At 44.1% G+C, this 25992-nt stretch overlaps 1 protein-coding gene across 2 annotated transcripts in view; it reads right to left on the bottom strand.

Annotated features, from left to right (window-relative positions):
- PAPSS1 (3'-phosphoadenosine 5'-phosphosulfate synthase 1) overlaps positions 1-25992 on the bottom strand; it is a 366081-nt gene that overhangs the window by 115193 nt on the left and 224896 nt on the right. For both annotated transcript variants that reach the window (XR_010176283.1, XM_063919199.1), the window contains exons 8-9: positions 15472-15677; positions 14470-14605 (exon numbers count right to left, since the gene is read on the bottom strand). Coding sequence is in view for 1 of the 2 variants with exons in the window: in XM_063919199.1 (XP_063775269.1) it covers positions 14470-14605; positions 15472-15677 (342 nt within the window). In the remaining variant the exon portion in view is untranslated. The remainder of the gene's footprint in view (positions 1-14469; positions 14606-15471; positions 15678-25992) is intronic.

The raw sequence follows: 25992 nt of genomic DNA, 5'->3' as shown, positions 1-25992 counted from the left end.
GCCCCAGCGTCATGCGGTGGGCTTAGAGGTAGCGGGGGAGGACTTTTGTTCCTGGGAACTGGCTGTATGCTGCAGCTTTTTCCCTCTACCTCTGCCTCTGGGCAGAAAGGACGCGCCTTTAACCCGCTTGCCTTTCTGGGGCCGAAAGGACTGTACCTGATAATACGGTGCTTTCTTTGGCTGTGAGGGAACATGAGTCAAACTGTTGATTTCCCAGCTGTAGCTGTGGAAACGAGGTCCGAGAGACCATCCCCAAACAACTCCTCACCCTTGTAAGGCAAAACTTCCATGTGCCTTTTAGAATCAGCATCACCTGTCCACTGCCGAGTTCCTGGCAGAAATGGACATTGCGTTTATTTTAGATGCCAGTCGGCAATTATCCCTCTGTGCATCTCTCATGTATAAGACTGCATCTTTAATATGCTCTATGGTTAGCAATATAGTGTCCCTGTCTTAAGGATCAGAGAATCTGACCACGCAGCTGCAGCACTGCACATTCATGCTGAAGCAATAGCTGGTCTCAGTATAATGCCTGAGTGTGTATATACAGACTTCAGGATAGCCTCCTGCATTCTATCTGCAGGCTCCTCTCGGGCGGCCGTGTCCTGAGACGGTAGTGCCACCTTCTTTGACAGACGTGTGAGCGCTTTATCTTCTTCACACATTTAGTTCATCAGATGGGGGAAAAACCACTGGAAGCTTTTTTCTCCCCAAACATAATACCCTTTTTTGTGGTACCTGGGGTAATATCAGAAATGTGCAACACATTTTTTATTGCCGTAATCATGTAACGGGTGGCTCTATTGGAATGTACAGTAGTCTCATCGTCGTCGACACTGGAGTCAGTATCCGTGTCGACATCTGTGTCTGCCATCTGAGGTAGTGGGCGTTTTAGGGCCCCTGATGGCTTTTGAGACACCTGGGCAGGCACGGGCTGAGAAGCCGGCTGTCCCACATCTGCTATGTCGTCAAACCTTTTATGTAAGGAGTTGACACTGTCACGTAATTCCTTCCACATGTCCATCCACTCAGGTGTCGACCCCGCAGGGGGTGACATCACATTTATCGGCATCTGCTCCACCTCCACATAAGCCTCCTCATCAAACATGTCGACACAGCCGTACCGACACACCGCACACACACAGGGAATACTCTGACTGAGGACAGGACCCCACAAAGTCCTTTGGGGAGACAGAGAGAGAGTATGCCAGCACACACCAGAGCGCTATATAATGCAGGGATTCACACTACCCACAGTGATTTTTCCCTTATAGCTGCTATAATACACAGATTTGCGCCTAAATTTAGTGCCCCCCCTCTCTTTTTAACCCTTTGAGCCTGAAAACTACAGGGGAGAGCCTGGGGAGCTGTCTTCCAGCTGCACTGTGAAGAGAAAATGGCGCCAGTGTGCTGAGGGAGATAGCCCCGCCCCTTTTTCGGCGGACTTTCTCCCGCTCTTATAATCATAATGTGGCAGGGGTATTTTACACATATATAGCTTATTAGGCTATATTATGTGTGATTTGCCACTCTTAAGGTACTCTAATTGCTGCCCAGGGCGCGCCCCCCCCCCCAGCGCCCTGCACCCATCAGTGACCGGAGTATGTGGTGTGCACAGGGAGCAATGGCGCACAGCTGCAGTGCTGTGCGCTACCTTAATGAAGACCGGAGTCTTCTGCCGCCGATTTCCTGGACGTTCTTCTTGCTTCTGGCTCTGCAAGGGGGACGGCGGCGCGGCTCCGGGACCGGACGACCGAGGCTTGGCCTGTGTTCGATCCCTCTGGAGGTAATGGTGTCCAGTAGCCTAAGAAGCCCAAGCTAGCTGCAAGCAGGTAGGTCCGCTTCTCTCCCCTAAGTCCCTCGTAGCAGTGAGTCTGTTGCCAGCAGATCTCACTGAAAATAAAAAACCTAAAATATACTTTCTTTTCTAGGAGCTCAGGAGAGCCCCTAGTGTGCATCCAGCTCGGCCGGGCATAAAATTCTAACTGAGGTCTGGAGGAGGGTCATAGAGGGAGGAGCCAGTGCACACCAGGTAGTCCTAAAGCTTTCTTTAGTTGTGCCCAGTCTCCTGCGGAGCTGCTATTCCCCATGGTCCTTACGGAGTTCCCAGCATCCACTAGGACGTCAGAGAAATTGGAGCGCTCACCTGGGGACCCTTTGGCTGTGTCTGATAGTAACGGCCAGTGAGGACATACCTTGTGTTCAGGATCTCACGAGTTGGGTGAGAAAGTCATATTGTGCATCATTGTGACGAGTGCAATCAAGTCACTTTCGGCTGCTTCATTTATAATACACTGACTGTATACTGGATAATCATTGGAACTTTAAGTGTGGACACTAAGTGTGTTGTGGTTGATACACAAATTTAATAATCTTTCTAAACAGAGGATTGCTACAATATACCATTATTATAGTGTCTCTTAAACTCGGACAGTGGAAACTCGAAGATAGCAACAATTGTTGTAAGAATAGAAACAATAAGTAAAACAGCTGAATCTTTTTAACATAGTATTAATGTGATTGCTTGCTATTGATTGTAGAGAATTCTCTTTTTATATGTGAATGTATTATGCAACACCGGCCGTGTGTGATGTTTAATAAATATTTTAATTATAAGTATTAAAAGTATTATTGTTGTCAATTCCTATATGGACAGAAGCGCTCTGAATAATTCCAGTTAGTTTTCCCTCAATTAGGTTACCTCACCACTTCGCAATGGCTTTAGTGATCCATGCACATGCAATAGTGGATCTTTGGGCCACCCCAGCAGCTGTGTACATTTGAGTGTAGTCTCAATTTTACGATCAGCCGTGTCTTTTAGGGAGGCTGCACCAGGAACTGGCAATACATTTTTACGTGACAGCCTAGATACTGATGTGTCCACCAGAGGAAAAGGAAGAGATGAGAGCAACCTTTTAGGGAACTGAAACTTCTTATCAGGATTAACCCATGGTTCTTCAAACAAAGTATTCAATTCCTTTGACACAGGAAAAGTGACCGAGGACGACTTCCTTACATTAAAATAAGATTCCTCACACTCCTCTGACACCTTATCAGGAATATGCAGAAAATCTCTGATAGCTTCTATAAGAGCCTCTATTCCCAGTGACAGAGCCACATCCCCCCCTCCAAGTCTACCTCACCCTCCTCCAAGTCTGACCCATCAGCGTCAGAGTCAGATACTAGCTTGTGAACCCCGAGTACCCAGTAGTGAGCCCTCTGGTGAAGAGAGACACTCTGCTGTACAAGAAACACACACTTTGCCTGACATAATGTAAATGTGACAGCACACACAAAAAGGTTAAGCACAATTAACCCACAAAGAGCCCTTCAGGGAGAGACAGAGTTGTTTGGAGCCAGCCCCCACCGCGCCCTTATCGCTAATGCCAAGCTTAGCCGGGTTGCAGACTAAGTACCCTGCTAGGGGACGTAGTACATTAATAGTCGCTCCCCCCCTGCTATCGCTGAGGTAATCTGGAGTCACGCCGGAGGAGCTGCATGTCCCTGTCCTGTCAGCGTCTGTATCCACTGCAGAAGGAAAATGGCGCTGGTGAGCTGCTGGATCCTCTCAGTGAAGCCCCGCCCCTTCAATGCTGTGCGGTCTTCCTGCTTTTTTTATACTGGCTGAGTAATCTGGTGCTTAAAATGGAGAGAAACCGTTTTAAGGCTGTGTTGCCAGACTGGGTACTGTGTACAGTGTACTAAGACGCAGTTGTGTACTGTGTCTGGAGATGCATTCTGCCCCATTTAGAAGCCGTGCGTCTCCGTACCCTCGTGCCACCATAATGGCCACCGCCCCGCTAACTGGGACGCTGGCTCAGTACTCGCCACTCTTCATTCTTCTGGCTCTGTTAGGGGTGGCATCGTGCTGCGGGAATGTACGCTCGCCGTGGTGGGGCTTGCGAATAGTTCCCTCAGGAGCTCAGTGTCCTGTCAGCGGGGAACGGGACCATTAACCCTTCAAGAGGTTGGGCCGTTTCCCCCCCTAAGTCCCACGAAGCCGGCAGGTTGGTGTCAACCAGCCCTGCCTGAAAACAACAAACATAGAAAATACATGCAGAAAACTCTTCAGGAACTTCCTTCAGCGTGTCCGGCTCCTCCGGGCACATTTTCTAAACTAAGGCTGGTAAGAGGGGCATAGAGGGAGGAGCCAGCCCAAACTATCAAATTCTTATAGTACCCATGGCTCCTAGTGGACCAGTCTATACCCACGGTACTAAATAGATCCCAGTATACTCTAGGATGTAAGAGAAAATATATCTTGGAAGTTGAAAGGGTTCAGAGGCGATCCAAGGATTACTCGGTTAGAAATGTTTACACTCGAAAAGAGGCAGCTTAGAGGTGACATTATTAAATATTTACAAATATATAAAGGGCCAATACAAAGATCTACCAGGCAATTTGTTTATTGCTAAATCTCTACACAGGACACCCCAAGATTAGAGGAAAGAAAATTCCATACCCAACGAAGGAAAGGTTTCTTTACAGTAAGGGCAGTAAAGATTTGGAATTCTCTGTCAGAGAAGGTAGTTATGGTGGACTCAGTCAATAAGTTTAAAAATTAATTAGATAAATTCCTAACTGAAAGAAATATACAAGGATATTGCATTTAAAGAAAGTATGTTTTAGAAAAATCATGAATTAGCGGTGTTATCTAGACTAAAAACAAAAAACTTCATCTGGGTCATTATAGTAAACTATAGTTACATTCGGATTAGTGTAAAGTTTGTAAAACAGGTTGAACTCAATGGACAATGTCTTTTTTCAACCTCATTAACTATGTCACACTGATGTAAAAGTGTTGCATATCAAGTTTATCAGTACACTCTTGTGAAGTCTTTGCACAAGCAGAGACGTTTGGTACCTGGTGCGTCCACAAGGAATTTGGGCTTAATTGTGGTAATCATGTATGAGGACAACTCTGTATAAGCAGAGGCAGCGCCGAGAACAGCAGTTATATACAGTATAGTGAGCTATATAAAGAGTTCAGCAGTCACAGCAAGCGCCTGTGATAAGCAGAATATACTTTAGGAGCCGCACTGCATAAACACCTAACCTACAAAAGAGTGGCATATTACCCTTAATCTCAGTAATAATTTAAAACAATACATTTAATAAAAGAAAGACAAAGAGGTAAATGTATGAAGCAGTGATAAGAGAAGTGAGCCAGTGGAGAAGCTGCCCATGACAACCAATCATCTGCTCTGTATAATTTTATAGTATGCAAATTATAAATGTTACTTCAATGCTGATTGGTTGCCAGGGCAACTTCTCCACTGGCTCACTTCTCCTCTCTTATTACTGCTTCATACATTTACCCCATAAAGAGAAAAACAAGCTTTACAAGCTAAACAAATAAAACAGGGGGGAAAAAAACACAAGGGAGTTGGGGCCGCAATTGACCGCTCGGAGGGACGCATGCTGCCTGTTAGCCATCACTACTTTACAGAACTCCTTGGTCAATTCTTGCTGCAAAGCAAAACAGTCCAGAAAGTATATTTGCTAGCTTTCTGCAACCAGCCATTTTGTTTGCGAGTCACAATTTATAGTTCTATAAAAATACTGCACAGAGGGAAAAAAAAAAATTATTAAGTCATTTCTGACAAAAAGATGAAAAACAAAACAAAAAAAGTACACACAATGTAAGGAAAATTTCTCTAATCATCACTTTTTTGGTTGGATTTCCCTGCTAATTTACTGTTGCCACAATTACATGGAAAAACAACCTTTATGAAATTGGAGAAAGAAAAGTGTTTTGGGGTTTGTGATTAATGAAACTAGTTTGGAAACTTGGTAAAAAAATCTGATCGCAGGCATGCAGAGACAGGGGACTTTTCTTTAAACATATGACATATTTCTTTCTCATGTAGAATTTACAAACCAGAAAATATATAACATGCTGTATAAAAACAAATACCAGGCGCCGTCTAAAATCTAAACTTGACAGATATTTTTAGTTCGATAAACAAAACAAGAAACATAAGTAGAAAGGACATACATTTGCTAATGGTAACAGGGTGTGAGGCAGAAACTAAAGGATTATTACTGGTGATGTGGTAAAACTTTGCATTACAGCTACAAAACCCATTACAGCAGTTCTGTATGCACATTATTTCTAATGGCTCCTCATAGTTTTGCATGCTTTAGAATAGAAACTTTACTTCTTATAAAATGTATCGTCTAGAAAAATTATAATCTGGACTGTAATCTGGTTGCATACCTGGACTGTAATCCAGTTGTGTTGACCTCATGCAGAGCATCAGTATGATCTAGAGTCTGCTTAGCGTAACTCTAGCTAAATTAAACTACAGTATATAGAACTGTTCATTGTAGGGCAATTTATATATTAATCTGCTATTGTGTGTCCAATCTCCTTCTTGCATGAGCATTGGGAGCCAGGGCACAATCCTCCTATCTAGCTTCCACTGCTAGGGAGACGGGATGGAAGGAGAGGAGGATCCGCCGGGAAGGGAGCTGTCAGTTGGGGGAGGGCAGAGAGAGAGTGTGTGTGCGAGAGAGAGAGAGAGAGAGAGAGAGAGAGAGAGAGAGAGAGAAGTGGGGAAGGCAAGATGGAGTCAATAAAGAGACATGTAATTTTTGCTGTTATTTTCGCTAAAACTAAAAAAAAGTAAAAAAAATGATGCTGTGGGACATGTATGTCGGGTGTTGTAGTGATTTTTGTACTTATACATTGGAGTTGCAAGTGTTTTGTTTTTTTCATCAAGTTTATACACACACATACATACATACATACCAGTGACATGCAGTGAGGTAAATGGCTGAGAATGCACTGGCTAGTTCCAGAGCCAGATGTACACACACATATATATGAGCCTAAGGAAATTTGGTGAGACGTTCACAAAACATAGGCAGGTGAGGCACTGCATCAGCTGCCAGAGACCAGTATACCCCAGAGTTTGGACTATAAAAGTAATAAGAATAATACAAAAAAAGATATTTATTCACTGAAAAAAAAAATAACTACATTTCAGTGTACCCCCAAACATTCTATTAAAAAGGGACTGAGTGTACCCTCTTGGTAACGGATTCCCTTTTTCTTTGGTCCATTTGTACAGTATGCATGAATCAGTGGGTGGCACCAACAGAATACTAAATTCAGGTGTTAATACAAAGACACCCCGTGTGTGATACATATCTGTAAGGTCCCTTATTGGAAATATTTAATTACATTATCCTTGGTGCAGGTTCTCCTTCCATTGTCTATATTGTACCCTAAAAATAGTCTAGACTGGGGGTATTCAATAAGTGGCCTTCCAGCTTTTGTGGAACTACACATCCTTGCATACCCTGCCAGTTTCAGCATGCCCTAATAGCTTAACTGTGGCAGGGCATGCTGGGATGTGGTGTTAGACAGCAGCTGGAGGGACACATAATGAATACCCCTGGTCTAGACACTTAATTGCTGAAATACACTTGCTGGCTATACAGTATGTTTCCAAGGTTTATTACTGCACACTTTTTGGAGTTCAGAATGTTTTCTCTTTCATGCACTTCACATAGATCACAAAACCACTACGCTGGCGACTTGCAGCTTGTAATTGCATTGCATGGGTATCTGGAGCTCGCTTCATGAAAATATCCCGCAAAGTACACATTAATGTAACATGGGATTTTACATGAATGAGTTTGCGGCTATTTGAATCAGGCCCTAAATGGTTTTTGTACAAGTTATTTCTACTGAAACCTTTGCATAAAGGATTAAGCAGCTGCCACAATCTGCGCAAGCATTCTCTGCTGCCTGATGAGCTCTAATCGTACCACTCATACACAGGCCCATATGGTGTCTATTGGTACATAACGCTGAGCATACTTTTAAATGTGCCTCAATCAAGCACAAAAATAAGATTTTACTCACCGGTAAATCTATTTCTCGTAGTCCGTAGTGGATGCTGGGGACTCCGTAAGGACCATGGGGATTAGCGGCTCCGCAGGAGACTGGGCACAACTAAAGAAAGCTTTAGGACTACCTGGTGTGCACTGGCTCCTCCCACTAAGACCCTCCTCCAGACCTCAGTTAGGATACTGTGCCCGGAAGAGCTGACACAATAAGGAAGGATTTTGAATCCCGGGTAAGACTCATACCAGCCACACCAATCACACCGTATAACTCGTGATACTATACCCAGTTAACAGTATGATAACAACTGAGCCTCTCAACAGATGGCTCAACAATAACCCTTTAGTTAGGCAATAACTATATACAAGTATTGCAGACAATCCGCACTTGGGATGGGCGCCCAGTATCCACTACGGACTACGAGAAATAGATTTACCGGTGAGTAAAATCTTATTTTCTCTAACGTCCTAAGTGGATGCTGGGGACTCCGTAAGGACCATGGGGATTATACCAAAGCTCCCAAAAGGGCGGGAGAGTGCGGATGACTCTGCAGCACCGAATGAGCAAACTCTAGGTCCTCCTCAGCCAGGGTATCAAACTTGTAGACTCTTGCAAGAGTGTTTTAACCCGACCAAGTAACAGCTCGGCAAATTTGTAAAGCCGAGACCCCTCGGGCAGCCGCCCAAGAAGAGCCCACTTTCCTCATGGAATGGGCTTCACAGATTTAGGGTGCGGCATTCCAGCCGCAGAATGTGCAAGTTGAATCGTGCTACAGATCCAGCGATCAATAGTCTGCATAGAAGCAGGAGCACCCAGCTTGTTGGGTGCATACAGGATAAATAGCGAGTCAGTTTTCCTGACTCCAGCCGTCCTGGAAACATATACTTTTCAGGGCCCTGACTACGTCCAGAAACTTGGAATCCTCCAAGTCCCAAGTAGCCGCAGGCACCACAATAGGTTGGTTCACATGAAAAACTGCTACCACCTGAGGAAGGAATTGGGAACGAATCCTCAATTCCGCCTTATCCATATAAAATACAGATAAGGGCTTTTAACAAAGCCGCCAATTCTGATACACGCCTGGCCGACGCCAAGGCCCACAGCATGACCACTTTCCACGTGATGTATTGTAGCTCCACGGATTTAAGTGGCTCAACTCAATGCGACTTCAGGAAATCCAACACTACGTTGAGATCCCACGGTGCCACTGGAGGCACAAACGGGGGCTGGCTATGCAGCACTCCCTTAACAAAAGTCTGAACTTCAGGCAGTGAAGCCAGTTCTATTTTGGAAGAAAATCGATAGAGCCGATATCTGGACCTTAATGGAACCCAATTTTAGGCCCATAGTCACCTCTGACTTGTAGGAAGTGCAGAAATCGACCTAGCTGAAATTCCTCCTTTGGGGCCTTACTGGCCTCACAGCACGCAACATATTTCCGCCATATGCGGTGATAATGGTTTGCGTTCACTTCTTTCCTAGCTTTAAATAGCGTAGGGATAACTTCCTCCGGAATGCCCTTTTCCTTCAGGATCCGGCGTTCAACCGCCATGCCGTCAAACGCAGCCACGGTACGTCTTGGAACAGACAGGCCCCCTGCTGCAGCAGGTCCTGTCTGAGCGGCAGAGGCCATGGGTCCTCTGAGATCATTTCTTGGAGTTCTGGGCACCAAGCTCTTCTTGGCCACCCGGAACAATGAGTATAGTTCTTACTCCTCTCCTTCTTATTATTCTCATTACCCTGGGTATGAGAGGCAGAGAAGGGAACACATACACCGACTGGTACACCCACGGTGTTACCAGAGCGTCCACAGCTATCGCCTGAGGGTCCCTTGACCTGGCGCAATATCTTTGTAGCTTTCTGTTGAGGCGGGACGCCATCCTGTCCACCTGTGGCCTTTCCCCACGGTGTACAATCATTTGGAAGACTTCTGGATGAAGTCCCCACTCTCTCAGGTGGAGGTCGTGTCTGCTGAGAAAGTCTGCTTCTCAGTTGTCCACTCCGGGAATGAACACTGCTGACGGTGCTAACACATGATTTTCCGCCCATCGGAGAATCCTTGTGGCTTCTGCCATCGCCATCCTGCTTCTTGTGCCGCCCTGTCGGTTTACATGAGCGACCGCCGTGATGTTGTCTGACTGGATCAGCACCGGCCGGTGTTGAAGCAGGGTTCTAGCCTGACTTAGGGCATTGTAAATGGCCCATAGTTCCAGAACATTTATGTGTAGGGAAGTCTCCTGACTTTTCCATAGGCCTTGGAAGTTTCTTCCCTGTGTGACTGCCCCCCAGCCTGGAAGGCTGGCATCCGTGGTCACCAGGACCCAGTCCTGTATGCCGAATCTGCGGCCCCCTAGAAGATGAGCACTCTGCAGTCACCACCACAGCGACACCCTGGCCCTTGGAGACAGGGTTATCCGCCGATGCATCTGAGGATGCGACCCGGACCACTTGTCCAACAGATCCCACTGGAAGATCCTTGCATGGTACTTGGCGAATGGAAATTCTTCGTAAGAAGCTACCATCTTTCCTAAGGCTCGCGTGCATAGATGCACAGATACCTGTATTTGTATTAGGAGGTCTCCGTCTAGAGACGCCAACTCCTTGGACTTCTCCTCCGGGAGAAACCCTTTTTATCCTGTTCTGTGTCCAGAACCATACCCAGGAACAGTAGACGCGTCGTAGGAACCAGCTGCGACTTTGGAATATTCAGAATTCAGCCGTGCTGTTGTAGCACTTCCCGAGATAGTGCTACTCCGACGAACAACTGCTCCCTGGACCTCGCCTTTATAAGGAGATCGTCCAAGTACGGGATAAGTACTTCGGCCATTACCTTGGTAAATACCCTCGGTGCCGGGGACAGACCAACGGCAACGTCTGGAATTGGTAATGACAATCCTGTACCACAATTTTGAGGTACACCTGGTGACGAGGATAAATAGGGACATGCAGGTAAGTATCCTTGATGTCCAGTGATACCCTGAAATTTTCCAGGCTTGCAATAATCGCCCTGAGCGATTCCATTTTGAACTTGAACCTTCGTATATAAGTGTTCAAGGATTTCAATTTTAGAATGGATCTCACCGAACCGTCTGGTTTCGGTACCACAACATTTTGGAATAGTAACCCCGGCTTGTTGAAGGAGGGGTACCTTGCTTTCACCTGCTGGAAGTACAGCTTGTGAATTGCCGCCAGTACTACCTTTCTCCGAGGGCAGCAGGCAAGGCTGATGTGAGGCAACGGCGAGGGGGAGTCGTCTCGAACTCCAGCCTGTATCCCTGTGATACTACTTGCAGAACCTAGGGATCCACCTGTGGGCAAGCCCACTGATCCCTGCAGTTCCCGAGACGCGCCCCCACCGCACCTGTCTCCACCTGTGGAGCCCCAGCGTCATGCGGTGGACTCAGAGGAAGCGAGGGAAGATATTTGATCCTGGAACTGGCTGACTGGTGCAGCTTTTTCCTTCTTCCCTTGTCTCTGTGCAGAAAGGAAGCGCCTTTGACCCGCTTGCTTTTCTGAAGCCGAAAGGACTGTACCTGAAAATACGGTGCTATCTTAGACTTTTTTGTGAGGAAACCTGAGGTAAAAAATTTTCTTCCCAGCTGTTGCTGTGGATACGAGGTTCAGAGACCATCCCCAAACAATTCCTCACCCTTATAAGGCAGAATCTCCATGTGTCTTTTACATGCAGCATCACCTGTCCACTGCCGGGTTTCTACTACCCTCCTGGCAGAATGGACATTGCATTAATTCTGGATGCCAGCTGGCAAATATCCCTCTGTGCATCCTTTATATAAAGACAACGTCTTAAATATGCTCAATGTTAGCAAAATATTATCCCTGTCTTAGCGTATTAATATTATCTGACAGGGTGTCAGACCACGCTGCAGCAGCACTATTTATGCTGAGGCAACTGCAGGTTTCAGTATATAACCTGAGTGTGTAAATACAGACTTCAGGATCGCCTCCTGCTTTTTATCAGCAGGTTCCTTCAAAGTGGCCGTATCCTAAGACGGCAGTGCCACCTTTTGACAAACGTGTGAGCGCCTTATCCACCCTAAGGGATATCTCCCAACGTGACCTATCCTCTGGCGGGAAAGGGTACGCCATCAGTAACTTTTTAGAAATTACCAGTTTCTTATCGGGGGAAACCACGCTTCTTTACACACTTCATTCATTCATCTGATGGGGGAACAAAACACTGGCTGCTTTTTCTCCCCAAAAATAAAACCCCTTTTATGTGGTACTTGGGTTCATGTCAGAAAATGCGTAACACATTTTTTCATTGCCGAGATCATGTAACGGATGTTCCTAGTGGATTGTGTATATGTCTCAACCTCGTCGACACTGGAGTCAGACTCCGTGTCGACATCTGTGTCCGCCATCTGAGGTAACGGGCGTTGTTTGAGCCCCTGATGGCCTTTGAGACGCCTGGGCAGACGCGGCTGAGAAGCCGGCTGTCCCACAGCTGTTACGTCATCCAGCCTTTTATGTAAGGAGTTGACACTGTCGGTTAATACCTTCCACCTATCCATCCACTCTGGTGTCGGCTCCACAGGGGGCGACATCCCATTTATCGGCCTCTGCTCCGCCTCCACGTAACCTTCCTCATCCAACATGTCGACACAGCCGTACCAACACACCGCACACACACACAGGGAATGCTCTGACTGAGGACAGGACCCCACAAAGTCCTTTGGGGAGACCGAGAGAGAGTATGCCAGCACACACCAGAGCGCTATATAATGCAGGGATTAACACTATAACTGAGTGATTTTTCCCCAAATAGCTGCTTGTATACATATATTGCGCCTAAATTTAGTGCCCCCCCTCTCTTTTTAACCCTTTGAGCCTGAAAACTACAGGGGAGAGCCTGGGGAGCTGTCTTCCAGCTGCACTGTGAAGAGAAAATGGCGTATATTTGCCAGCCAAGGTGTTATTTATTGCCCTCAGGGCGCCCCCCCCCCAGCGCCCTGCACCCATCAGTGACCGAAGTGTGAGGTGTACATGAGGAGCAATGGCGCACAGCTGCAGTGCTGTGCGCTACCTTGGTGAAGACCGAAGTCTTCTGCCGCCGATTTTCCGGACCTCTTCGTGCTTCTGGCTCTGTAAGGGGGACGGCGGCGCGGCTCCCGGAACGAACACCAAGGTCGGGTCCTGCGGTCGATCCCTCTGGAGCTAATGGTGTCCAGTAGCCTAAGAAGCCCAAACAACCACCTGTTAGGTAGGTTCGCTTCTTCCCCCCTTAGTCCCTCGCTGCAGTGAGTCTGTTGCCAGCAGATCTCACTGAAAATAAAAAACCTAAATATACTTTCTTTCTAGGTGCTCAGGAGAGCCCCTAGTGTGCATCCAGCTCAGCCGGGCACAAGAATCTAACTGAGGTCTGGAGGAGGGTCTTAGTGGGAGGAGTCAGTGCACACCAGGTAGTCCTAAAGCTTTCTTTAGTTGTGCCCAGTCTCCTGCGGAGCCGCTAATCCCCATGGTCCTTACGGAGTCCCCAGCATCCACTTAGGACGTTAGAGAAAATAGGATTAATGAAACCCTTTTGTTAATGCTTTTAGCACTGCCAGTCAAAGATTCACCATAGGTTTATTAATGTATATAATCATTGTCACCCATGTGTGTCAGAACAAAAAGAAAATCTGTTGCATGAAACACCTAGGCAGAACCCATTATTTCATAAGTACAGCTTATAAAAAACACAGAGGTAAAATCATGTGTGTAACACTACCTCAAATAACAATAGTGATACTTACTTCAAAGTTGTTATACATAAGTACACAGTATGCAGTCAGCATACCGCTCGTAAGGATCCCAGCTGTCACAATACTGACGCCGGGACCCCGACTGGGCCACCATACCGGCGAGGTAGGTGATTACCCCTCTATGAGTGTCCACGACACCCATAGAGGGAGAATAGAACCTGTGGCGCTCGCCCCCCTGCTGGCATTCCACTGCTCAGGATGCCTATGTCGGTATACTGACCATTGGCATCCCGTGCGGCAGGACACCATACCGATCCCAGGTAGGCTTATGGTTTCTACATTTTGTAGCGGAATTGTATTTTATGCAGAATGCATTATTTTTCAATAGAAATTCATGCATTCTACAATATTTGAACAAATCTCACATTTAAAATGTGTATGGATTATTTTTGCCATATTTGTTTCCTACCCAGGTGTAAATAAAAATATCCTTACAAGGGAAAAATGTGGATTCATCCCACTTTTCATACTAACATGGGTTCCTGTATACCCAGCACAATTCACAGAACCAGGTACAGCTTAAAATGGGGAAGAGCGCTTATGTTGTCCTGCTTTATGTGATAACATATGTTCCTAATAATAGGTATTTAAAGCAATAAAAATATAAAGATTTTCCTGAAGTTTCTTTTGTTTTAAAGCAGCCACAAATATTTTCTTTTAAAATACATTTTTTCAAAACTAAAAATGTACATATATCCCAGCCAGAAATACATCATTAGTAGTCACTATGTATTTTATTGTACCAGTCAAAAAAGTAAGGTTAACACATTTCTAATTATAAACTTCTTTCATGTCCTTTTCTTGGCATCATATAAAATACAGAAATAAAAACCCTCTATAAAAACTTACCGGCGTTCAGGTCTTTAAACTTTTGTTTCAGTTCAGCTGGAGTAAGTCTGTACTGATCTAATCCATCACCCCAATAAATACGGTCCAGGACTTGCAGGTCTCCTCCCACCAGCCATTCTCCACTCTCCATCACCATCTGCAGCAAAGCCATCAAAAGTCAAATCACAGAAAGGTCTAGTAAAAGGCAAAAAAAACTTATTTTCTGGTAGGAGAAAAAATTTAACTCTAACAGGAATCACATTAATAGATCACACGTTTGGGATGCTTTTTGTGAACGCACCTTGCCTGCTAGTAAAAATACAATTAACCTAATACAGGTGGGACATGTTGTACAACAGATATAGGGGGTGATTCGGACCTGTTCGCTTGCTGCTGTTCATCGCAGCGAACAGGCAAGACGTGCGCATGCGCCGGCGCCGCAGTGCGTCAGCGCATACGATACAGCCGAAGCCTGTTGTTCCAAAGCGATCTCCTCTGCCTGATTGACAGGCAGAGGCAGTCGCTGGGCGGGAGGGGGCCGCCGTTTCGTGGGCGCGGCCCGCAGCAGCTGCGTGACATCACACGCAGCCGCTGCGAGACGGGTAGCAATGAGTAGCTCCCGACCAGCAGGCAAAAGCTGCACTGGCCGGGAGCTACTCCTGAATTGCAAAAGCATAGTCGCTGTGCGATGCTTTTGCACTTCTGCAGGAGGGGGGGTTTCGGGCCTGTATGCGGGCGTACTAGCCCTGTGCTGGGCGTCCTCCCCGCATGTCTGAGTTCCTGATCGTAGCCCTGCAAAATTTTGCAGGGATACGATCAACTCTGAATGACCCCCATAATCCCAGAGCAATACTATTGATAGCAATATGTACATTTAACATGCAGGATGTAATTTTGGCAACTTGCAGATATTGCAACTGCATCAGTTGTAGACTGAAGAATGTTTTATAGTCATGCATAACTTTTGTTTTAATACAGTTTAAGAGATGAAACACAAGAAATATATAATCTTTCCAGTCAGACCTTAATGTAAGGGTGATCCTTGCAGGTCGTTCCCCACTGCCTGGCACATCGCTCCTCCTTTCTGTGCTCATAGAACTCTGGGTGACGTAAAATAGCCACCCGCTTCCCTTCATAAACCAAGGCAAATGCGGTGCAGCCATCAAGTCTTTGCTTTTCGTCATTGGTTGCAGTCAGCACGATGGGCACAGATAAGTTGATAACACCACCTAGGAAAATAAATAAATAAGTAACTGTATGACCAGTTACACTGTGTGGCAGATGTATTAAGCCTGGAGAAGTGATAAAGCAGTGATAAGTGGAATGTGATAACGCACCAGCCAATCAGCTCCTAACTGTCATTTCTCAAAGCGCAATGATTGGCTGGTGTGCGTTATCACCTTGCAGTTATCACTGCTTTATCACTTCTCCAGGCTTAATACATCTGCCCCACAGTCCTGTGTTTCCATGGAGAAAGTTTATCCAACCTCTAAAGAGGATAGGTGCTGTTGCACATAGCAACCAATCAAATTCTAGCCATCATTCTTTATCTAGTACGTTCTATAAAGTTGTTGGAAATAACCCAGTGCAACCTTAGAAGGTCTAATAAATATCTCTCTATGAAACATACTGACATTTGACTTCAGCTGATGAAAGAGACATGCATGGCAGAGAAACAAAAAGCTCTGCACCAATCCTACTCTTTAGAAGCTAGACATTTTTGTGGATTTAGATCATTTATATATAAATGGAATTAGAGAGTTAACAATAGTAAACAATCTGAAAATGTTTGGAACAATACCACAATAGACAAGCTTTCAAAACAAAATTAGAGCTCAGTAAATAATATGCGACTTTAACTTTCTAGAGTGTTAATGCAGTACTGAGAATATTTTAAAATATCAACACTGCTCCCCATATTAAAGCAACGACCCCCACCTAAAAAAAAAATCATATAACAAAGTTTAACAATGAGAACAGACAAACCATATATGTGTACATAATGTAAACTGCCTTTTTTAAATAAATTACATTTGAAAAAGACAACCAAATGTTTGAATTATTTCCCTAAGGGCAAGCAGCGTCCGGCTTACCATGATTTTATTTATGTACTTGTTCCACTAGATTTTGCCGTGTCTAGCCTCAGCTTGGTCACAATACACACTCAGCAAACATCTCACAGTACACATATAGCTGACCACATCTACAGTCCTGCCACTATTAAAATGTATCAGATCACCTGCTAGTAAAATTGGAAAAAAAGATAACTAAAGGCCCGTAAACACTAGTCGATATAGTAAATGACTTCGCTCATTTTGACTCTTCCTTTACTATACCGCCCAGTGTGTACACAGTAAACGAACAATGCACAGCCCCGCGCATCGTTATCAGGGCCTGCTGTTACCTGGCAGCTCAATTTGCAACCATCGTCCAAAGCTGCACGGACAGCCCGGCCGTGGCATGACATCACTGTGCAATATCGCTAGCGATATCGCACTGTGCGTATGCCCACGTTGGGTGACCGGGGCGAGGACACACTAGGCTAGCACAGATTTCCACACACTGCTGGCACAGATTTCCTGGCCCCGGCAGAGTGAATTTCCCACCAAAGCTGAGTAACCAAAGGGTTACTCAGATGGCCGATGTTCATCCACAGTAATCCGATGTTGTGTCTTTGGATGCAGCAGCGGATCACAAAAGCCATCAGGAGGCATCAATGTACGAGGTGCAGCTATTAAAAAAAAACAATACTAAGTTTCCCCTCTATGGGGTATATGCAATTGCGGTCGAATTGCCGCAAATGTCAAAACGGGGCATTTTCGACACAAAAAAATTATTTGACAATGCAATACAGTACTTTTCGACAAAAAAACGGGCGTTTCAAATTCGACTTTTTGCAATTCGACAGTAGTCAAATTCGACATGTCTGCAATGGTAAAAAATGCGGCTTTTCGACAAAAGTATATTCAATTGAAGAATGTCGATTCGACAACAGTGCTTTTCGACAGTCATTTCGTCAATTTCAGTCCGCCTCATTTTGCTGGCGGGATCTAATAAAAAATTTTAAAAACATGTTTTTTGTGTGTTTTTTTGAATTGCTAATAGCATATCTATTTATATTAGAAGGGATTATGTACTTGGTTTGTCAATTAGGAGCCACAAGTAGTATTTATATATTTTTTAAAGAATATATATATTTTTTTACTGACTAAAATAATATGGAGAGATCAGAGCATGTTTTTCAGTGGGAAGGGGTGGGAATGGGTTAAAAATCCTGAAAAAAAATGCGTGGGGTCCCCCCTCCTAAGCATAACCAGCCTCAGGCTCCCGGCTATGGCATTATCTTTCTGATTAGTGGAGCCCGGTGCTGGTGTTAAAATTACGGGGGACCCCTACGTTTTTTGTCCCCTGTATTTTTGGCACCAGGACCGGACGCAGAGCCCGGTGCTGGTTGTGAAAATACGGGGGATCCCCTGTCATTCCCCCCCCCCCCCCCCCCCCCGTATTTTTACAACCAGGACCGGCTCAAAGAGCCTGAGGCTGGTTATGCTTAGGAGGGGGGACCCCATGCATTTTTTTCCGGATTTTTTACACACTTTTGTGCCGTCCATGAAGTCGAATCCAGGACGCATACTATCGTCAATTGGTCCGTTTTTCGACAGCGGGACTGTCAAATCCGTTTTTTATTGAATATGTTGAATTTGGGTCCCGGCGGGAGGGTATGTGACTGTCGAATTGTGTCAAATTTAAAAACGGTTGAATTCCAGCCGGAATTCGACTGCAATTGCATATACCCCTATGTACTCAACGTCTGCATCTACACACTACAGCATTTTTATTTTACATTGGCCAAAGCCATAGCTCATTATGGCCCAAATGTATTAAGCCTTAACAAGAGAAAAAGTGGAGAAAGATAAAGAAAGATAAATGACCAGCAAACCAGCTCCTAACTGTTATTTTTCAAACGCAGCCTGTGACATGGCAGTTAGGAAGCTGATCACTTTATCCATCTCCACTTTATCTCTTGTTAAGGCTTAATACAATTTGGCCTACATGTCAGTTGTCTCAACAGCTAAGTAATACTTTCTTCTTTACCTCAATAACTGATTCAAAACGGGTTACCTTAAGTACAAAATTTGACTTTAGGGAAAATAAAAAAAAGTCATAGGGCTAGGTGTGGAGAGTATGGAAAGTGTTTTAGAACTGCAATCTGTTTCTTGGCGAAAACTGCTTCACAGCAAGAGCTGTGTGGGTTGGTGCATTGTACGGATGGAGGAGGAAACCATTTTTTCCACAACTATGGCCTCTTCTGATTCTTTCCCGCAAAGTTTCTAGAACATTTTTGTATCAATGTTAATTCATTACTGAGCCTTCTGGTACACAGTCTGACAAAAAAACACCCTTGATTGCGAAGAAAACAATTAACATGGCTTTGAATTTGGATTTACTTCGACGTGCTTTCTTTATTCTTGATGATGGTGCACGGACTGGCGTTTTGTCTCAGGATGATAATGGAAGATCCATATATCATCACAGGTAATAACTTATCTAAAAAAATGTAAACCCTCTTGAATTTATTCCAAAATGTCTGTACAAATTTGCTTTTTCGATTTTCTTTCTGCTCGGCAATGAGAAGCCTTGGAACCATCTTAGCAAACTTTTGTAAAGATCTTGATGCAAAACTTGCCTAACAGTTTCTTTGTCGATGTTTATCATTTCTGGTATCATTTGGATGTGTAGTTGACGGTCATTTCGAACAATGTTCTCAATTTTTTTCCACATATTCATTTGTTTTTGATATGCAAGGCCTTTCAGGACATTCACCATGATCACATCATCACGATCGTCACTAAATCTTGTGGGTGTGACATACAATCTGCCCCATATGCCTCAGTTAGCATATGAAACCTTCAATGGCCGTTTTGTTCAAGCTAATTTTAAGTTAACACATTGCTGTACTTTTTAACTAAGCATTTTTATGACGCACAGGGAAAAACAACAACTTTGAAAGGTGCATGACAGCAAACTATCCGTGCGAGAGGAGTGAAACTTGCAAAACCATTCTGGGACAGTCCAAGGTTAATTTTCCCCCACTCTCTTCAAAAGACACAGCCACTACTGTATATGAAATGCATTTATATCTGTAGCAGGCCCATAGTGTATGCAGACTTACCAATCAGCTGCACGATATATCTGCCCAGCAAAACCCATTTAAATATTCTCAGCCAGTTGTGTTGTAATTTCCAAAAGATCCTGCGGCCAACATAATATGCAGTTGTTTGGTAGTCTGTACACACAATAAGATGTGAACAATTATCTGTATGATATATCACACCAATATATCTGCGAAAGGCGACATTCACAGATGTACTGGTTGGTACAATATCACTCGTTAGCTGTAAGAAAAATAAATGGTCTAGTGCAGGGGTAGCCAACCCTGGTCCTCTAGAGCTACCAACAGTTAACGTATTCCAGGTTTCACAAGTTTAGTAATTAGCTTAATCTGTGGATATTTTAAAATGAGTCAGTGAGTAATGACTGCACCTGTGCACCTGTCAGGTGAGCTGGGCAACGTGAACTGTTGGTAGCTCTTGAGGGCCAGGGATGGCTACCACTGGTCTAGTTTGTACCAAGCATAATAGAATATATCTCATATGTTGTGTTATTGTGTGAGTGCCTTGGGCGGTATAACATTTTTACCTAAATACTGCAATGGCACAAAATAGGATGGAGACTTAGCTTATCAGCCAAATGGTAACAAGTAAGGTTATTTGCCAATGCCAGAGAACAGTCAAGACCACAGACCAGTGACGGTTTTCAGCATGGCCATCCATATCACAAGGCCGGCTGTACAGGGAAGCCATGCGAAAATCGCATCTAGAGCTGTGGTACACACTATGCTGCTGTCCTTGCCAGAATGTTCTTGGCTTCATGTATTTTCTTTGAATGCAGGAGCCTAATCTCCCTAGAAAGCTGAAACGTCAGACTGAATGCCATGGTCAGAAAGTGAGGGAGTTAACTTCTCCCCGCTTCTTGTCTGAGTGGCACCAGAGCAGCGAGCAGTGGCGTGCCAGCAGATTATTCTGTGTAAATAAGTGTGGAGGAAGGGGGTGAGGGTAAATGTATGGGTCAATTGGAGAAATTATACTAACAAATCAAGAGTTACAAGGAAGGGAATAAAAGGAGATATGAGATCAATAGGAGAAATCGGACACTGTTAATCAAGAAAAAGAAGGATGGCAATGAAAGATGTGTGTAATAGTAGATTTTGTAAAATAACTATTAATAAAATATAGGCTTTGGTTGTAATTAGTTCAAATACATTTTAAATGGGCTGCAACCCATTAGCACTTGTTAATAATAGTGACTCCTGAATAATTTTAAGTGCGTTTCATATCCAGAGCTATCCAGTCTTAATTTTCTAGGACATATTTGTAAAAGTACTCTGTTGACTTCAACATTCTTTTTCTTCCCTGATAAACTATGATTTGTGTTGTGTATTGTTTATAAAGTGCATTAATTAGTGCATTTATCATCAAGTGCCTATTACCTCCTCGCAATGTAATTCCAGCTACATTGCAGCAGATTTCAGCTACATTGCGAGGAGGTACTAGGCAGAAACAACTTATTGCAACTAGAGTCCCGCTGGATACACAGATTGGATACGATCCAGCTGCAGGGCCTTAACGAACATCTTAATCTAAGTTGCTTTTTATAGATCATGGACAATACTGTCCACATATATAGTAGTCCAGCTTCTCTATATTAGTTATGGGGTCCTAAACGGCAGCCCCAATATAAGTTACATAACATAGATAATTCAGTCTGGCTTGAGATAGGGGAACCAGTTTTCTAATTACATCTGTGGTATTTTTAACTTTAGTGTCCACTTAATCATCTGGAATCCAGTCACCGTGCCGATATAAGCAATGTTATATAAGGTTGTTCTTCACCAATTTTCTTAACATGATTTTAGGGAAGGCATATACACTTTGATGGTCATGTGCACCAGCACTTACTGACACTTACATATCACACGCAATATTTATTTGGGTACTCACATTTTTTAAATATCGGTTTTAACTTAAATCACTGACATCCACTTAGTGGACGTTTTTAGCACAGTAGTGTTTAATGTTTGTTATGTTTATGTCATGCTTGTGCATCCCCATGGCAACGCTTGTTAAACCCTGTGTTTACATCCGCAGCGGGCGCGATGCCTGTTCACGGAATGACATCACCCCGAGGGGCGGGGTATGCCGCATCCGGAAGTGCGGGTGCCGTGGAACGGGACGCTGTCGGCTGTGGTTGGCGGGCCCGGGGGAGGTAAGTTATTTAAATGTTGTTTTGCACACTTGTTTGCTGTGTTCTTTAGAAGGGAGTTCGGCTCCCGAAATGTTGACCCACAATAAACACGTTTTGGAAATGTGAAAGCCTCTGAGTGCCCCGCCTTCCACGTATGTATGTATGTATGTATGTATATATATCTATATTAATACACACGCACATTTTATATATATATATATATATATATATATATATATATATATATATACATACACACACACAGAGAAAAAAACCACAGCACTCACCGCACCAGAAGCGGGGCACAGCTATGCACTTACCACTCACAGGGTGGGGTGCATGTAACACTGCACTCTCCACCACAGAAGCGGGGTACACAGCTGTACTTACCCACTCACAGGGCAGGGTGCATGTAGCCCATGACCACATCGCTCTAATAAATACAAACAGAGAACCCAGCACTCACCAAAGTAAACTCACTTATCCTCAACAATTCAATAAATAAATGATGGGGGTTTAGTTGGTGGATTGGCCAATGCACGGAAGCCTGTATACCAATTCAAGGTACCCCACCTTCATACAGGTCCTACACTATCACAGAGTCTTAAGACTATTTATTGAATTGTTGAGGATAAGTGAGTTTACTTTGGTGAGTGCTGGGTTCTCTGTTTGTGTATATATATATATATATATATATATATATATATACACACACACACATACATATATATATCCATATCCCTTCGTCTAACAAAATTATTTGTTAACATATTTGTACCAAATTGCCAAACACATCGTCAATTAATAAAAGTACTTCTAGATTTGCTTTATATATGTAGGAATATTGCTATATATAATAAGTATTCCATGTCACAGAGCCATAGGGAGGGCGCCTACTCCCTGACACTCACACAGGGGGAGGAATGAAGTGTTTGAAGAGCTTTACTATGTCAGCATAAAATCAATATGGATTAGGAGCTTCTGTGCATCTGCACTCATTTCTTTTACTGTAAAGTGGCTTTTACAGGGATTACAGCATTCTTTGATGTGACAGTAGGTTAAGAGAAATGGATGGATAAAAGTGATGGAAAATAGGACATTGCCATCTGTATACAGGCTACTGGAGCGCTCTTCACACAAAAAAATGTTTGTCATCATTTTAAAACAAAGGGCATTGGCACCATAACATATTTTGGAGCCCCAAGAAGAAATCACCTTATATTTACACCGTAGCACTGAATTTTAACCTTTTAAAACTACATCTCGCATGAACAGCTAATTAGTACCCTAATAGAACATACTGTACAGAGATACTAAGGACGGTGATTTGGCAGCCAGGAACTTAGGGAGGATGGTTTATCTCTCTCCATTGTAATCTAAGTATAACGGAGAGAGATAAAAGCTACACAGAAAAAAATAATAATAATAAAGTGAATGTCATGGGAACACAAAAAAAAAAAAAAAAAAAAAAGATTGGCACTTTGGGAATCGAACCCGGGACTCTCAGCGTGGCAGGTGGGGGCATTCATCGCTAGCCCACGACACTGCATGGAAGATTCACAAGTTCATGTGTAAAAGTACTGCAAAGAGCGATTCCTTCCCATTGGTGTTCGTTTATGCCGTTAGGGGACTCGGACGCTTATTTAGTGCACTGTACATATTGTAAAGTCAATGAGCTACATTATTCCTTCCACACATTAGTTGCATCTACATACACAAGTGTTTTAACACGTTCACTTGCGTCTGTATAAACTATACACACAGTGATTTGGCATCCAGGAACTTAGGGAGGAGCTTTTATCACTCCCCATTATACTTAATACGACGGGATTTGGACGCTCACATATCCCTAACATCAATAGGCCATACTGTATCTGTATCTGTAACACGTTCATTTGCATCTGTATATGCTGTACTATTTGCATCTGTACTGTATATACTGTATGAAATACTGTAGCATAAAGTAGCGTAGAGAGACGCACCAGTAAAGTAGTTCTTGCGTTGTAGTTCAGTATTGTATTTTAATGGAGACCACACACATGCGCATTGGTGATTTTAAAAAGCGACATCTGATGGATGATCTTAGGTATTACACTCAAAGGTAACGCCAAACGCTGTGTGTGCCTCCCTTCGACTAGGCGCGCCTCCTTGTGCCCAGGCACGCTGCGTATGCCTGATCGCAACTAACGCCTCAGTCAGCCAAGATAACGGAGGACCTGTAGTTTAAGGCTAGTTGCTGAAACAAAAATTTTATTTTCCGCTCCAAACCATATTCTCTGACTGCCTTCTCTCAAATAAATGTGCATACTTTACATATAAACATGTAATGATGAGATGATAGCTTAACATTTTGCATGCTTACAATATTATACAAATGTTTCTAATTCTATGGTTTTACTGTTGAAATAAATAGGTCTACACTGTAAATTGAATATTAATCATTGTAGCTTCTCTCTTAAGGTCCATATACACTGGTTAATTTTGAGCTAAAAACAACTCACTTTTGGTGTTTTAAGCTACTTTCAGCTCAAAATCGCCCAGTGTGTATGCCCCGGCGATGAGCGCTGATGGGTGCTCCCGCTTCATCGCCGGCGGCCACCGTTCATCTGCTGGTATTACCAGTAGATGAACGGCGGGGTGAACGGCTTTCCATAGCGTCCTGCTATGGAAAGCCGTTCACCCCCGCTGACATCGTTGGGCAGGGGGGAAAAGCGCCCAGTGTATATGCACTGAGCGATTTTCAGCCTAGCGATGTCAGCCATCATCACTGTGCATACACGTTGGGCAAAACCGCCCAGTGTGTATGCACCTTTGATCATAGTGACTTGTACTCATTGAATAGTCATCCCTTTACATCAGGCGGCCTGCTCTTCAGTCACAGAATGGATGGATAAGGAGATTCTCACCAGGCAAGACAAAGTGGGTCTATACAGTGCATCAGGAAAATATTCACAGGTCTTCACTTTTTCCACATTTTATGTTACAGCCTTATTCCAAAATGGAATAAATTCATTTTTTCCTCAAATTCTACACATAATACCCCATAATGACAACATGAAAAAAAGTTTTTTTGAGATTTTTGCAAATTTATTAAAAATAAAAAACTAAGAAATCACATGTACATAAGTATTACAAGCCTTTGTTCAATACTTTGTTGATGCACCTTTGGCAGCAATTACAGCCTCAAGTCTTATGGTGCAACAAGCTTGGCACACCTATCTTTGGTCAGTTTTGCCCATTCCTCTTTGCAGCACTTCTAAAGCTCCATCAGGTTGGATGGGAAGCATCAGTGCACAGCCATTTTCAGATCTCTCCAGAGATGTTCGATTGGATTCAAGTCTGGGCTCTGGCTGGGCCACTCAAGGACATTCACAGAGTTGTCCTGAAGCCACTCCTTTGATATCTTGGCTGCCTGCTTAGGGTCATTGTCCTGCTGAAAGATGAACCGTCGCCCCAGTCTGAGGTCAAGAGCGCTCTGGAGCAGGTTTTCATCAAGGATGTCTCTGTACATTGCTGTATTCATCTTTCCCTCTATTCTGACTAGTCTCCCAGTTCCTGCCGCTGAAAAATATCCCCACAGCATGATGCTGCCACCACCATGCTTCACTGTAGGGATGGTATAGGCCTGGTGATGAGCTGTGCCTGGTTTCCTCCAAACATGAAGCCTGGCATTCACGCCAAGGAGTTCAATCTTTGTCTCATCAGACCAGAGAATTTTGTTTTTCATGGTCTGAGTCCTTCAGGTGCATTTTGGCAAACTCCAGGCGGGCTGCCATGTGCTTTTTACTAAGGAGTGGCCACTCTACCATACAGGCCTGATTGGTGGATTGCTGCAGAGAAGGTTGTCCTTCTGGAAGGTTCTCCTCTCTACAAAGAGGAATGCTGTAGATCTGACAGAGTGACTATCAGGTTCTTGGTCACCTCCCTGACTAGGGCCCTTCTCCCCCAATCGCTCAGTTTAGATGTCCGGCCAGCTCTAGGAAGAGTCCTGGTGGTTTTGAACTTCTTCCTTTTACAGATGATGGAGGCCACTGTGCTCATTGGGGCCTTCAAAGTAGCAGATATTTTTCTGTACCCTTCCCCAGATATGTGCCTCGAGACAATCCTGTCTCGGAGGTCTACAGACAATTCCTTTGACTTCATGCTTGGTTTGTGCTCAGACATGCACTGTCAAGTGTGGGACCTTATATAGGCAGGTGTGTGCGTTTCCAAATCATGTCCAGTTAACTGAATTAACCA

The sequence above is a fragment of the Pseudophryne corroboree genome, chromosome 1 (genome assembly GCF_028390025.1).
Source record: "Pseudophryne corroboree isolate aPseCor3 chromosome 1, aPseCor3.hap2, whole genome shotgun sequence".
NCBI lineage: Eukaryota > Metazoa > Chordata > Amphibia > Anura > Myobatrachidae > Pseudophryne > Pseudophryne corroboree.
The sequence above is the reverse complement of the archived record's forward strand: the minus strand, read 5'-3'. Positions and strand labels throughout refer to the sequence as shown.